Source organism: Magallana gigas, chromosome 8 (genome assembly GCF_963853765.1).
Source record: "Magallana gigas chromosome 8, xbMagGiga1.1, whole genome shotgun sequence".
Taxonomy (NCBI): Eukaryota; Metazoa; Mollusca; class Bivalvia; order Ostreida; family Ostreidae; genus Magallana; species Magallana gigas.
The window spans coordinates 47,831,029-47,845,490 of NC_088860.1; the positions used below are offsets into that span (position 1 = coordinate 47,831,029).

The 14,462-nt window shown below is 34.3% G+C and overlaps 2 protein-coding genes across 2 annotated transcripts; one reads left to right on the top strand and one right to left on the bottom strand.

Annotated features, from left to right (window-relative positions):
* Positions 1–6,954: 6,954 nt before the first annotated feature.
* LOC117690203 (E3 ubiquitin-protein ligase TRIM71) lies at positions 6,955–10,119 on the bottom strand. The gene is made up of 2 exons (XM_034473691.2): positions 9,903–10,119; positions 6,955–9,628 (listed from the first exon to the last, which is right to left on the bottom strand). Exon 2 carries the CDS (start codon positions 9,590–9,592, stop codon positions 7,895–7,897), a length of 1,698 nt encoding a protein of 565 aa, XP_034329582.2. The 5' UTR covers positions 9,593–9,628; positions 9,903–10,119; the 3' UTR covers positions 6,955–7,894.
* A 1,412-nt stretch (positions 10,120–11,531) lies between these two features.
* Positions 11,532–12,020, top strand: LOC136271030 (uncharacterized). Its single transcript, XM_066070099.1, has one exon. It carries the CDS (start codon positions 11,532–11,534, stop codon positions 12,018–12,020), a length of 489 nt encoding a protein of 162 aa, XP_065926171.1.
* The last annotated feature ends 2,442 nt before the right edge of the window (positions 12,021–14,462 follow it).

A 14,462-nucleotide genomic window follows, 5' to 3' on the forward strand; every position in this document is an offset into this window, starting at 1 on the left:
AGAAATTATGGACTTTTCCTATTTACACCAGCAGTCTCCTTTCAAAGTTAGAAATATTCAAAGTAAATACAAATAATTTCTTTTTGGGAAAACGAAAAAAACAAACCAAAATGCATCACGGGAATGTTTAGAAAAAGAAACCGTTTGGTTTCGTCCCCAGAATGATTGAGGTCATTCAACTCGCATGCTATGCATCGATTTTTAACTTCAGAAATATTAGCGAACAACGTACACATGTTTATATGTAATTTGTCTGATCATTTCGACCTTTATTCAAAGCGACGAAAAACTCGTAATAAAACCATACCCGTCTCCTCGTCAGGGGTGAAATTTAACATGAAGCGAAATAACGCGGTACCCTTTTATGTCAGCAAATTTTGTACGTATTTTTCTTCATTGAATGTTTGCTTAATTGACTTGGATACTACTGCAATGTCTATTATTATACATATGCTTAGCATAACCATCGTTTAAAAGCGTGCATAAAATTTGATATAAAATCGGACCAAGCAGCTTTAAATGTGTAATCACGAAATCATTTCGGTATAGGTTTTACTAGATAATATAACCTTTTATTCAAGTAAAATGTTTTGGAATCGATATCGCTCAACATATAAAAAACATATAATACAGATGTGAATCAATAGCTGTGTCCACCGGGCCTAAATCAAATATGGTTCGTACCATAGGATTATGATACGTTTGATGTTTTATACTCTATAAATGCAAAATTTATTTACATAGGAAAAATAATTTTATGGATATTTTCTTAGACAATTGAATCTAATATGTTTTACGGTGCGACCGTTGGGGCGAGCGCAGCAGGTAATCAAATTTGAATTATGATAAATCAACAAAAATAAAAGTAGAGACGAAAGTCAATTAATTTGAATGCAAAATAAAATAAATATACCTATTTTTTTCAGTAAATTTTCATTATGCATGTCATAATTCATAAGATTTTTTATTTATTTATATACCAATCTGATTAAAATCAGATCTTTGTAACGCTCCGAAATTCTGATAGTCGCTGAACAAAGTGTAGCGACATCAGAATTTGTCGGAGCAGATCAAAGATCTGATTTTAATCAGATTGTTTATATACTGGTCGCACGCCAATATAGAATTTATCTCAGATAAAATGTTGTTGAATAATAAAGATTCTTGGACGTTCGTTGATACCTAAATAAAACTATAAGTTGACAATGATGCAAGGTATGTATAATTCTTGCTGCGCTCGCCATAACGGTAGCACCGTAAAACATAATAGGCATCCTCTATGCAATGATTTGTGAAGATTTTATTTTAATACGATACTATTTAAAGAGGTTCGATCCTCTGATTTTGGGTAGCCATTTTGTGTCACCTCTAGTCTGGAAATTCTTTGTCATATATGAATTCTACTTGTAAATTCCTTTTTTACAATGCCATATAAACTCTATTGAATAAAATAGTGAAGAAAAAATTCCATATTTAGAGAGTGTGGTAGTAAGGGACTATATTTTGTGGCGGAAGGTATGAACATTTTTCAGAACTCAGTTGTTTTAGAGTACCGTAATTTTAGCTTTCTTATTTTCCGTGCAGACCAAATTTTCAGATAGTTTATGCATTGGGATATCTTTGTATTGTTTCAAAAAACATATTTCAACAATATTTCAATATTTCTATCGACATATATTGGCATGTTTAAGTGATATTTCATAAAAGTGAAGAAAAAATCAACTCCAATTTTCACCTAAAATTAGCTTATTTCATGCCATATCTCAAAATTTACATTATAGACCCATACTTTTGGTTTTATTTTCTGAATATTTAAGTTTCTTTTGACAAGTCTGTTATAATTTGAGAAAAAGTTTGAGACTTTTAAATTATTTGATTGCATGTTGAATCGTTTATGAATAAAAATAGTATTTTTTTTCAGTGCAAAAAGGTCAAAATATCAATAAGGTGAAAAAATTGCAAACTCTTTCGTTATGACAATTTTAATTTTATTAATTCTAAATAATTTAAATTTGTATTTGATACCATGGTTCATTTCGATAAAAACTATAGAGGGAAAAGCGATTTATGTGCAATTTGCACTTTCAGTGCAGAAAGGTCTTATTAAATACACCATAGCACCAAAAGGATCATATAGACCCCAAAATTTTGTTTTGAATTTTGGTTAAGATATGTGTGTAGATATTAAAAAAATACTTTAGAAAAAAACTTGGAGACTTTTGATCGCAGGATCCAACGTCCTTAAAAATCGGGGGCAGATATTTGACCAAACCGCACATAGTCATTTGCGCTTTAAGATAAAAGACAGTGTATGATTTTTCCAGGTTTGGCGAATTCAGTAGATGACTACCTCCCCTTCTCCATTATAATGAATTGATGCCATGTGTCGGAACTGGGCCCGAACTTTGAACTTTATTGTGATTTAATCATTCAAAACAAGATGATTTTTTTTTTGCAATAAAATTGTATTTGGGTGATATATCTTTAATTAAATGAAATGTATATGTGTTTTGAATCCTAATCTTGTTAAATAGTACGTGTAATACAGGCATTCTTCTCGAATAATTTGAGTGGCTCTGAAAAGAGCCGTTTCTTATTCATTATTCCAATCATTTTGTGTTATTTACACAATAAAATATGTTCAAATCAAGTCTTATTCATTGTCATCATTGTGGTCGTTAAGATAGTGCGACATGTTGTAAATCACTGGGCCATATCGTATCGATCGCCCTCCTCATCCTCGTCACTCCTGACTTCCTGCATCTCCTGAGCTTTGATCATGGCGTATTTAAAGTAAACGTACGTTTTAACGCGTTGCGTAGACCTTCGATTGCAGCCAAGCGTAGACGTAGCGAGTACCGGAAGGAACGACGACCAGAAGCGTGCGCCATTCGGTATCGTCTACTGGCAGAGGAAAGTTTCTCGTTGAGCATCACAATCTGGAGGCAGGCTTTCTTAAAGTAAATCTCGGGGTGGTCCAATCTCTTGGCTAACTGCATCACGTTGGCGGAGGACAAAACTGCTCTCGCTGATATGGTTTTTATAAGGGAGATATCGGGCCCCTTTAATAAAAGGTTTCTCCACCGAGCGGTTTGATTTAAGTACCGCGACAAATGTCGCCGATGTCGGCATAGCGCGCGGTATCAAAGGCGCTATGTTATCTGTGAAACGCTTTTTAAGCAATGTCACTATATATCTTGAGATAAAGTTTGTTTTTACAAAAAAAAAAAAAATAATAATAATAACGATTATTTTGCAATATCTTAAGATATGAGCAAAAAAAAAAAAAATTAAATGAACCCATCTCAGTAAATGTTTATATATGTAGAAAATTAAAACATTGGTCTGAAAAATTCCGACAAAAATTGAAACCATCTGACAGGTTTGGAAATTTCAATGGGTTAGAGATTCTCAACTGTTATGTACATGTTGGTTTTCTCTCCAATTTGATTGAAATCATATCCTTGGTGTTCCCTTTTATAACTAATAGGTCGCCTTGTAGCGAAATACAAAAACCATAACAGAAGCATCGAAGATTTTAATCAGATTATTGCTGTTGTCTCAAAGTTCTTCGATCGACATTTTTCGCTTAAAATTTTCATTTCTATGGATCCACGTGTGAATATAATACCATGTAGTGTATTAGCATATGTAATCATGAATTTATGTATTGGAAAAGCAAAATACTGAAATTTAGTGTATTTATATATCATGTTAAATCGATGATTAAAAATAAAGTTTTTTCGACAGAAAGTTTTTTTTTCAACAAATGTTGGAAGGAGTTGAAAGCAAAAAAATGTTAAATGGATTATGCGAAAAATACAGTATTACTATAGTATTACGCTCCAACAGTATAATATAAATATTTTATTTTAGGTAGTCACTGGAGTCAATCATTCAAATGGAAAAGAAGGGGGGGGGGGGGTGCTGTACATTTGAAGCCGGGTTCGGAATACAGACTCGGGGACCAGTCGTCAGGGCAGGATGCAGATGGTATAAATGCCAAGTTTTTCTGAACGTTTTCATATGGAAAAATACTAGCTACGTCTAAGAATTATATTTACATCGTTTATTTTATATTTCAACACCACCTCTTTTCATTGTAATTTATCAAAACTCGTGTATTGTTGAAGAATGAAGATTTATGCAAAATTACCCAAACAGAAAAAATAGCCTACGGGATCATATCAATGGCTTGTGTGTAAATCATGGTTTTGAGATGATTTCGGTATAGGAAAATTTCACATGCAAATGAGTTAACGGATCATGATTCTCGGGTGATCTGTAAAACTAAACAAATTGCAAGAAAACCATGGTCCTGGTATGATCTGTTGTAACTAACAACTCATATCAAAATCATGATCCAGGTATGATCTTTTGTGACTAACAACTCGCAGGGGCGTAGCCAAGGCTTCCTTAATGTGGAAGCAAACTAAGGCAGGGGATTTGGGGGCCGCCTTGATCCCCCCCAATGGGTTCAGAGCGAAGCCATGATGGGGGCCCAGGGGGCGCCCGGAAGCTGGCGAGTTTTCGGCATTTCAAACACTTAATTTGGAGTATCAATAAAAAGAAGTTTCATCAAAATAACCTTAATTTTTAATGTGTAAAATGCTTACTTCAACATCATCATAATATTAACGATAAAGAAAAAAAAGTAGTGCCTTATTTATAATGTAGTTAATTTAATCAATTTATTCTATATCTAAAAAGTCTTGTGCTTTCTCTCCTAATGCTCTATAACATTTTTGTCTACATAAATGCTCATATATTTAAACTTTAAGATTCCGTTATTTCGATCTCGATAATCTATTCATAATCATTGTCAACCTATCACTCAGGCTATAGAATTGCATGCAAATAATAAGTGAATATAACAGAAGAGCAATTTTTTTTTATTTATTGAAAAAGGAAGGCAAGTCGTCTGCGCTATTTCTCAGCAAATTCTGAGATAACAGCGGCTTAGTTTAGTTTTTATTCCTAAAAGAAAGTTTTCATTAATCAGCATTATTTAAATTTTATTTTTATTCTTTTAATTTATTTCTTTTCTGAAAATGATATGGAAGCACTTGCGTACGCCTAGCTACGCGCCTGACTCGTATCAAAACCATGGTCCTGGTATGATCTGTTGTAACTAACAACTCATATCAAAACCATGATCCTTATATGACCTGTTAAAGGACAATTGTACAATAATTTCTTAAAGAAAAAAATGACCACTTAATTTATAATTTGCAACAGACAATTATATACTTTTAATATTTGAAATACATTGTCAATTACCAAATATGAAAAATAGTATACATATATGTCACATGAACTGCATCGTTAGGCCAATATAATCTGGATTAGAACACAGGATCAAAGTCTTCAATAATTTAGATGATAATTATACTGTTATTTCAAACTCTTCTAGCAATCATTACATGAATTGTACAAATTTAAATATTACGTATGCATTTCAAAACCTAGCTGCAGGTCTGTAGCTCCCGGTCTGAACTAATAATACATGTACATCCATGCATTAGTTGCTTGCTTCACTTAATAAATCACTTGATAGTGTATTGTAAATTAGTCTTTATAAAATATTATTTACCTCAAGTGAATAAGAATATATTCCCCCAAAATACTTCCATAAATTCACTTTATAAATATGCCAAGATAGAGCAAGATGCCCAACAATAACAAATTTTCCTGACATGTACATCACATTTAGGCTCCAAGATGAACATTCAAAATTTGCAACTCAACTTCCTGTTATGCAGAAATCTTAATTCTTAGTGGTCAGTTTATCTGGCAATTAACGAAATCATTTCAAACGCGTGCTCTGTTGCCTTCTAAGATAATAGCACATACCAGAATCACAAGAAAATCATAGCAGACTCAAAACCAACAAACAAACCACATCAGGATCATACTTCCTTATTTGTCACCTATGATTTAGGTATGATTCATTTAATGGATCATGTTTAAATCATGGAACAAAATCATGAATTTGTGAGTTTGATATGATTTTTAAGTGATTTTGATATGATTTCTTAAGAAAAATTTTTGTTTGGGATATGGAGAAGTTGGTTTTTAGATAATACAAATACATGTAGATATATCACAGTCTATTTATAATCTTTTTAATTGGAAAATTTAAAAAAGGCTTGCCTGACCTTTCTTGACAGCTAGATGCTATTTTTAAATGTAATTATATCATGCATAAACTGTTAAAGCTGTTGTTTGCAAGCAAAACAATTTTTTAAGATTCTCAGAAAAAAAAACCCACCGGACAATTTATTAAATGTCTGTTGATTTTTACATTTTCGATAATAGAGTACATAGCCTGTCGCCGGCTAGGATGGCGTGTCACCCGACACATAGTAAACTCAGTATAGGGGGTAGTTAATCAATACATGCCGTCACAATGCAAGAAATAGACTGGAAACTTTTGTCTGCTAATTACCTTGATGTCAACCAGTTGGCAGCATGTATTTAAATACGTCTCAGTATAAGTGAAAACTTTGTTACTTGTCTTTATTATTCAATTCGTTCATGATACTTTTACGTATGGGTATATTATAACAAACATGCTCATTCATATTTTACATGTATTTTACTTGTTACAGTCATCAAATAGCAGTCAAATCATCTCAGATATCGCTGTCAGCCAACACTCATTACTGCACTCGCTGAGAGGGAGAGAGAGCCTCATACTTCACTGCTCCACTGACCACAAATAGGCAGTATAACTGCTGCTTCAACGAAGACAAATTGGTACCGGTACTTATATGTGCAAATTTTGTTCTTTTATATGTTTTAATATATTGTAATTCGTCCCCCTCTTTTAAATGAAATTATATGTCAGGAAGACAATTGGTGCCCCTAACGCCACAGTTCTGATCTGATGTGCCACTATATTGTTGACGCCAAATTTAAAAGGCTACGTGCTGATATTAAAGAAAACATTGATATTGTTTTGTTTTAAGTTTTATTAATGAAATAATCGTCAAGTATTCTTAAGCAATATTATTATATATATCTGTGTCAATATACTCATTGTCTAAATACATTTTCAGAATCTTTAAATCAGTTCTGCAAAACTCCAAGATGGAAACACCAAGGGACAAAATATTCCACACAAGGATTCTATGAAGTCAGAACAAAAGATACAAGATTAGCAGGAAATCAAACATCTACCCTAATTCTAAAGGTTTAAAGGTAAGTCAAAACAGTTGTCTCATTGGATGTGAATTCTGATTGGGTTAATATACAGGTACCACTCCTCTTTATAAGTGATGGGCCTCAGTCCCTTTGTGGCCTCGCTCCATTGCTGGTAAAGATTCGAGTGCTATCTGTCTGTTAACCCATTATGTGTAATTAAAACATGTCACACCGAGTTTGCTGATAACCACATGTAACAAATACAGTCCATTCATTCTAATGTAACAAACACAGATTATAGACACAGTCAAAACAGTCACTTTATATATACATCTATAAATAGAAAAAGGAGTTTGTTTATATGTAATATACATGTACATAGAATCACTTGATATATAAATATGTATAAACATGGTCTGTTTCCTTGAGATTTGATATGCAATATTAAAGAACAATTTGTTTACATACAAACATATGATATATAAACAAATAAAGATTAAAGAAATGGAATGATTGACTAATGAAAACCTAACATAGATACAGCTAGACAGTCTGTTTACATCTTGTAGACACGGTCAGTGTATGTGTGATACATTAAATTATCCACACACAGCGTCATACACAGCTGATACACACCGTATGATGACATGTCATGTGTATAGTTTGTTTACATTATATCTACACACAGGATGTAATGTATACTTATACGCTTTGTTTACTAGTCTTATAGTTTATACAGTTAGTTGATTTACATGTAATATTGTATTTTCTTCACTTTACCTGTGTACTCAGCCACAAAGAGGTTGTCTCTGGTGTCCACACATAAACCCCGTGGATTCTGTAAATGACAGTTGTCAATGTAGCGGAGGAACTGTCCGTCCTGATCCAGGATGTGGATACGGTGGTTGTCAAAGTCTGCTGTCAGGATCCGACCCTGGCTGTCTGTTGTGATGCCGCGTGGATAGAATGATTCCTTGGTAGTAGAGGGAGGACCAGTGTAGGTAAACCGGAGTTTCCCGGCCTGATTGACCACCACTACTGCACCGGCTACACGGTCTGACACACAGATATCTAGGTTCCTGTTCTCACTGATGTATTTAATGTAACCAGATGAATAGAGAGGTTGTCCTTTGTCGTCGTACTGAATACTTTGTTTCTCTGTGGAGCCAGAGTAACGCACAACTTTTGTTTGTTTATCATCATCATCACTGTCACTCTCACTATCATCTTTATCATCACTGTCCATGACAACCAGGAGGTCACCAGAGGAGGTACTACAGACACTGCGAGGTTCCCACCCCTGTAGTCTGATCACTGTCTGTATCTGTGTATTCTTCACTATGTTCACAGTTCTATCACTGATGTCAGTATAAACTAGATCCCCACTCCTTGTCACTGCTATGTCGTATGGATGGTTCCCTGACTTGGTTTGGATGGACTCCACTAGTTCCCCCTGCAGGTTGAAGAGTTTCATCATGTCGTCATCACCACGCGTCCATACTTCTGTATCATTCAGACACGCCACACCGTATAGATGTCTATACCATGTGTCTATAGCTGTGATGACCCGGGGTACATCCATCAGTGACCGGTCTGGGGGAGAGGACTCAGCTCCCTGGGGTGGCATGCTGTAGTCTTGTTCCTCTGTTGTAAAAGATAATGCGGACAGAGAACCAAACTGTTTAATCAGCTGATCTGTGTGGATTTCCTGAGGCCTAAAGTTTGGTAAGGACACTTTGAGTTTAGGAGGCAATCTTCTAAATTCAGCGTTCCTGGACTTGTACTCAGAGACAAGGCTGACATCGTTGGAGTTCAGTAGCTTCTTCAGTTCTGCAATGGTCTGTGTGATTTTAGAAATGGTGTGTGTGATTTCATCGTCCTGTTTATTCAGGACGACCAGGTGTTTGGATTCCATTTCCTCCACGTTAGATTTCAGGTTTGTGATAATAGTGTCTATTTCTCTGTGCCAGACTTCTCCTTGTTCGTCAATTGCTGTTGTCAATTTCCGGGAGTTTTTACTCAGATCAGCTTTCTGCACTGGGATGTCTGATGCAATCTCTTTGTATTTAGCATAAATGAATTTTTCTAATTCTTGCAAATCTTTTTGTAAAATTTCTGTTTTGTTTTCAAAGCTTTGGAAAATGTCAACTTGTATATGACCTAAATGTTTTTTAGTAGAAATACACTTTGCACAAATAGGAATGTCACATTGTTCACAGTGGAGTTCACATTGTTTGGTGGGGTGTTTCCTACACTTGGGATAGTTCAGGGTGGTTAAGTATTGTTTAAGTGGCACCACATTATGGACTTTAGAGGAATCAGAGAAATGGGTCTCTACACAGTCTTTACACAGATGTATATGACAAACTTCACAGTACATGGGGGCCACAGAGTCCTGACACAGGGTGCAGCGTACAACATCCTGGGCACTGTTCCAGGGGTCCATGGTCAGGGAACCCTTGTAACTATAGGGGAACTAAACCTGAAAAGTAATATTCAGTATGTATATATGATGTATACGTTTATTATCTTGATTTGAGTAATTCTATCTCTATACATGTATTAGTAGGAATTAGAAATTCCATTGCATGCAGTACACTTTCATTTTTGGTCATACAATTTGAAAGTAATTTGCTTTTTTCTTTACTATTTATGAAAAAATTATGAATTTAACAAATATAAGGCATAAAAATCATTAGTCCAAAGATTTTAGATTATTTAGAAAACACAGTAAGAAGGTGGATTATAAAACTTACCTAACGCTACCCCATTGGTAAACTACAAATCTTCACGATCCAACATGGCGGGCGTCAGGTGTTTATTCTTCCTGGTTGGTTGCTACCTGTGCAAGTGACGTGATCAAATTAAATGCCAGTTACAAACTTGTGCTTGTATATGTGTTGGTCTAGAATCGAGGTCACCCATTGTTGGGAGGTTTAAATATATCTGACATTCTTTATCACCGCTGAGCTATAGATATATTTAATTCAGCTTTAAAATGTAGGTTATTCATTTGGTTTGATAATACATTGGGTTTTGTCTTAAGATTCTGCTGTTCAATAGATATTTCTCTATAAAAGCTGATGTGATGTAATGGTGCACACATTCCTTTGAGAATGAAGAGTGGGTTCAAATCCCACCATCAGCTTACAAATTTAGTGAAGTATAAATGTATTTAAATGTGTCATGTGTGGATGTTTATATGAAGAAAAAAAAAGCAAATGTGACCTTATCACCAATTAATTATTAAAGGTCATTGTGGTGAACAAAATTTGAACATTTTTACTGAAAATGCTTATCCAATTATATAACTACATGGCATGTAGTTATGTCAGAGCGGATCTAGAGAAGGAAATGGAAGACAAGCATCAGGATACCCCACCCCTTGAAAAATAAAAATTACCAAATGAACATGCTAGACTTGTCAAAAATAAGTCTTAGACTACCCATCCCCACCCCCTGCAAGCAAGATCAGTATTCAGACCCACCATCCAACTATTATGACAGATGTGCCATTTAGATTCCAGTGCAAACAATAACAACCCCCTGAGAAATTAAAGGTTATTTTGTTTGGGGCCTAAGTTTTTTTTATTAATATAACAAATAATTCTCCGCCCCTAATTTCCATGGATGCGACCTATCGACCTCAGATTTCAGTCTGATGGAATGAGGGTGACGCGACACAGCCAGGTATCCAGCATGGCTTGTTGTCCGGTGTCAGAGAAATCTGTGGGGCTGGTGGTGTCAGAAATATGTATATTGTGTCCTCAGGCTTGGGGCGAATTACATTGTAAAGTAATGCATTACATTACCATTACTTTATGAATTAGGGCATTAAATTACCATTACCATTACTTTGTGAAAAGTCAATAAGTTTTAAAAGAGTAATTTAAAAGCTAAATAAAGAGTTTATGTAAATGTTTCATAAATAAAACATGTTTATAAACATATTTACAGGTTCATGTTCACTATCAGGTTCAAATTTAATGACTTATACAAGATTACTGTTGCACTATATGATAAAAGTTTCACAGGTTTAATCTTTCAACTGCATCCTGATCCTGTCGGGTGTGAAAATCTAAGATACATGTATATATATATATATATTTTTTTTTGTTTAGGTAATAATAGAAAATATATGAATCTTGTATTTTCTATCAGTCCAAACTGTTGTACTTAATACATGTATACAATTACAACAGAGAGAGAGAGAGAGAGAGAGAGAGAGAGAGAGAGTATGTAAAATTATTATTTTCAAATGGTTCATAATACTGGAAGTAATTTTTAAGCTTCAAGAGATCCTGGTTGGACAGTGCATTCTTTTTATTGCATTCATTTTTACTTTTAAGGGTGTATGTCTGTTCTCTATTCTACAATGCCGCTCTATGAAATACAATCTTGTGTTTACGGGGCTAGGTGGGGAAACAAAGGAAGAGGACACGGAGGGCAAATTGCGGGACTTCATATATTTTGAATTAGGAGTTGACTGGAGAGTGGAGTTCTGTAACGTACATCGGTTCGGTCGATTTCAACAGAACAGGAGCAGACCCATCGTTGCGAAATTCCTTTATGAAAATGACCGAGTAAGTGTTCTAGAAAGAGCCTATAAATTAAAAGGAAGTGGATTCGGCATAAATGAACAATTCCCGCACGCTATTGAGGAAAGACGAAAACAACTCTATCCTATCATGAGGGAACTCAGAAGTCAAGGAAAGAGAACCAAACTAGTGAAAGATCGTCTGTATGTGAACGGAAAGTTATATAAAGGTCCAGAAAGCAGAGACGAACACCACACAGGAACTCCAGATAATAGACAACAACGCCACGCAGCCACACACGCGCAACACATAACTCGATCGACAGGAGCACAATGACGATCCAACGAAACAGCAGGACGGCATGAAAGACAGACTACACATCCAGCGACCGCGTACAGTACAGTCACCTCCAACACGTACACTGGACATTCTACCGGTCACTAGGACAGGCTCGGGAGTAGGAGTGAGGATTTATCTATCATCGCATGGAATGTTAATAAAGGCCTAAAAACTAAACTAGATAATCTAGACTTTGTAGAACTTATAATAAAATATGATATAATTATTTTATTAGAATGTTGGATAAATCAAGATGATTGTTTCGATCTACATGGATATAATAATTACAGTTTTCATAGAACAAATGGAAAAGGAGGTGGCATTGTTATCTTTATTAAAAACATGTTAGACATGAACATATCAATTGTAGACCAATTTTGTAGTACTGTTGTGTGGATACGTTTTGAACTTAAAAGTAAACAAGGTACACCCATTTTTGTAGCCGCATGTTATATACCCCCAGAAAGTAGTGTGTTTTATAAAAAAGAGAAAGTTGATATTTTTGATTATTTAGAAGATTCTTATTGTAGTTTTCACCGTAAAGGTCATATATATGTGGTAGGGGACTTTAATGCCCGGTGTGGAACTTTGGATGATTTTATTTCTGATGACAAGCTTGAAAAGTCAGTAGAAAAGAATTTACAGTCATTTGTAGACTATGACAATAATGCCAATGTATACTGTAGACATAATGCAGACAGAGGAGTTAACAACTTTGGTAAAAAGTTGATTAATTTGTGTAGAACTACAGGATTGAAAATTGTTAATGGAAGAAATGAAAATGACTATAATGGTAATATCACTTTTTATAACGCCAATGGAACTAGTACGATAGATTATTTACTTACAGATGTGTACAATTTTGACAATATTACTTATTTTTCAACAGGTATTTTTAACTGCTTCTCCGATCATGCACCTGTTTCTTTTTGTATTAAAACTAACTACATAGATGGGGGATCAAAAGCCTTGTGCTGTGCAAACACTTCACAAGGGAACGGGAGTATAAATCAATGTACTTCAGTTAGATGGAAAGAAGGTGCTGATTTAGAAGCTACGTGGTCAATAAGTGAACACTATGATTTATTTTTGTCATATGTAGAAAACCAGTTATATACACAAGAAGATGTTGACAATTGTGTAGCGAATTTTAGTAAGACACTCTGTAAAATAATGAAGCCCTATTGTATTATCACTGGTGGACTGGCAAATACGGTTATAGATGCAGAACGTTGTATTGATAAACCCTGGTTTAATGATATTTGTAAATCAAAATACCGTGATTATAGAGGTGCACTGCATAATTTTAATGTATTCAAGTCGGATGTAAATAGAATTGTACTTTGTGCAAAGAAAAAGGTTTATAAAAAAACAGTCCAGAAGTTTAAGCATAACTACGAACGATATCAGGGAGACAGAATGGAATACCTAAGAAAATGTAACCCAAAGCAGTTTTTTCGTTTATTTAAGAATAATAAAAAAATCAGTTGTGATGTAAGTGCCAAAGAGTTTTTTGAGCATTTTAAGAACCTTTTTGAAAATGTAAAAACTACTACTTATGACAACACTAGTGATGATTATGAAATATTACCATGTTATAAAGAGTTAGATGTGTGTATTTCAGAATTAGAGGTTGAGAAAGCTATTTTGAAACTGAAAAGTAACAAGAGTAATGCTGAAGATGGTGTAATTAATGAATTTTTTTCGAAATGTAAAGAGGTTATGATACCTATTTTGTGTAGACTTTTTAATAATATATTCGACTCTGGTTTTTACCCAGACAATTGGTCAAAAGGTTGTATTGTACCAATTTTTAAAAAAGGTGAAATGCAAGATTTAAACAATTATAGAGGTATCACATTAGTTAGTTGCTTGGCAAAACTATTTACAAGTATTATAAATACTAGATTGTTAGAATGGGACCAGAGATATAATATCATTACTGATGCTCAGTTTGGTTTTAAACCAGGGGTAGGTACAATTGATGCCATATTTGTACTACAGAATCTCATAAGTAGAACTTTAAAAAACAAAAAAAGATTGTACTGTTGTTTTGTGGATTATACAAAGGCCTTTGACTTAATTGATAGATCAAAACTATGGTATAAATTGCAAATGGAGGGTTTTGGAGGAAAATTATTACGTATTATTAAGTCTCTATATAAAAATGTAAGAGCATGTGTTAAACATAAAGGTACATTTACAGAAACATTTAGAATCTCAGCTGGAGTTCTACAAGGTGAAATATTGTCTCCATTATTATTTTCAATGTACCTTAATGATTTTGAAAGATATTTTATAAATAGTAATTGTACATCAATTGAATTACAAATGATTAATATGTTTTTAATTATGTATGCTGATGATACTGTCCTTTTGGCAGAATCGCCCGAGGGTTTACAGGATATGCTGAACACATTGCACAGATATACTGATGAA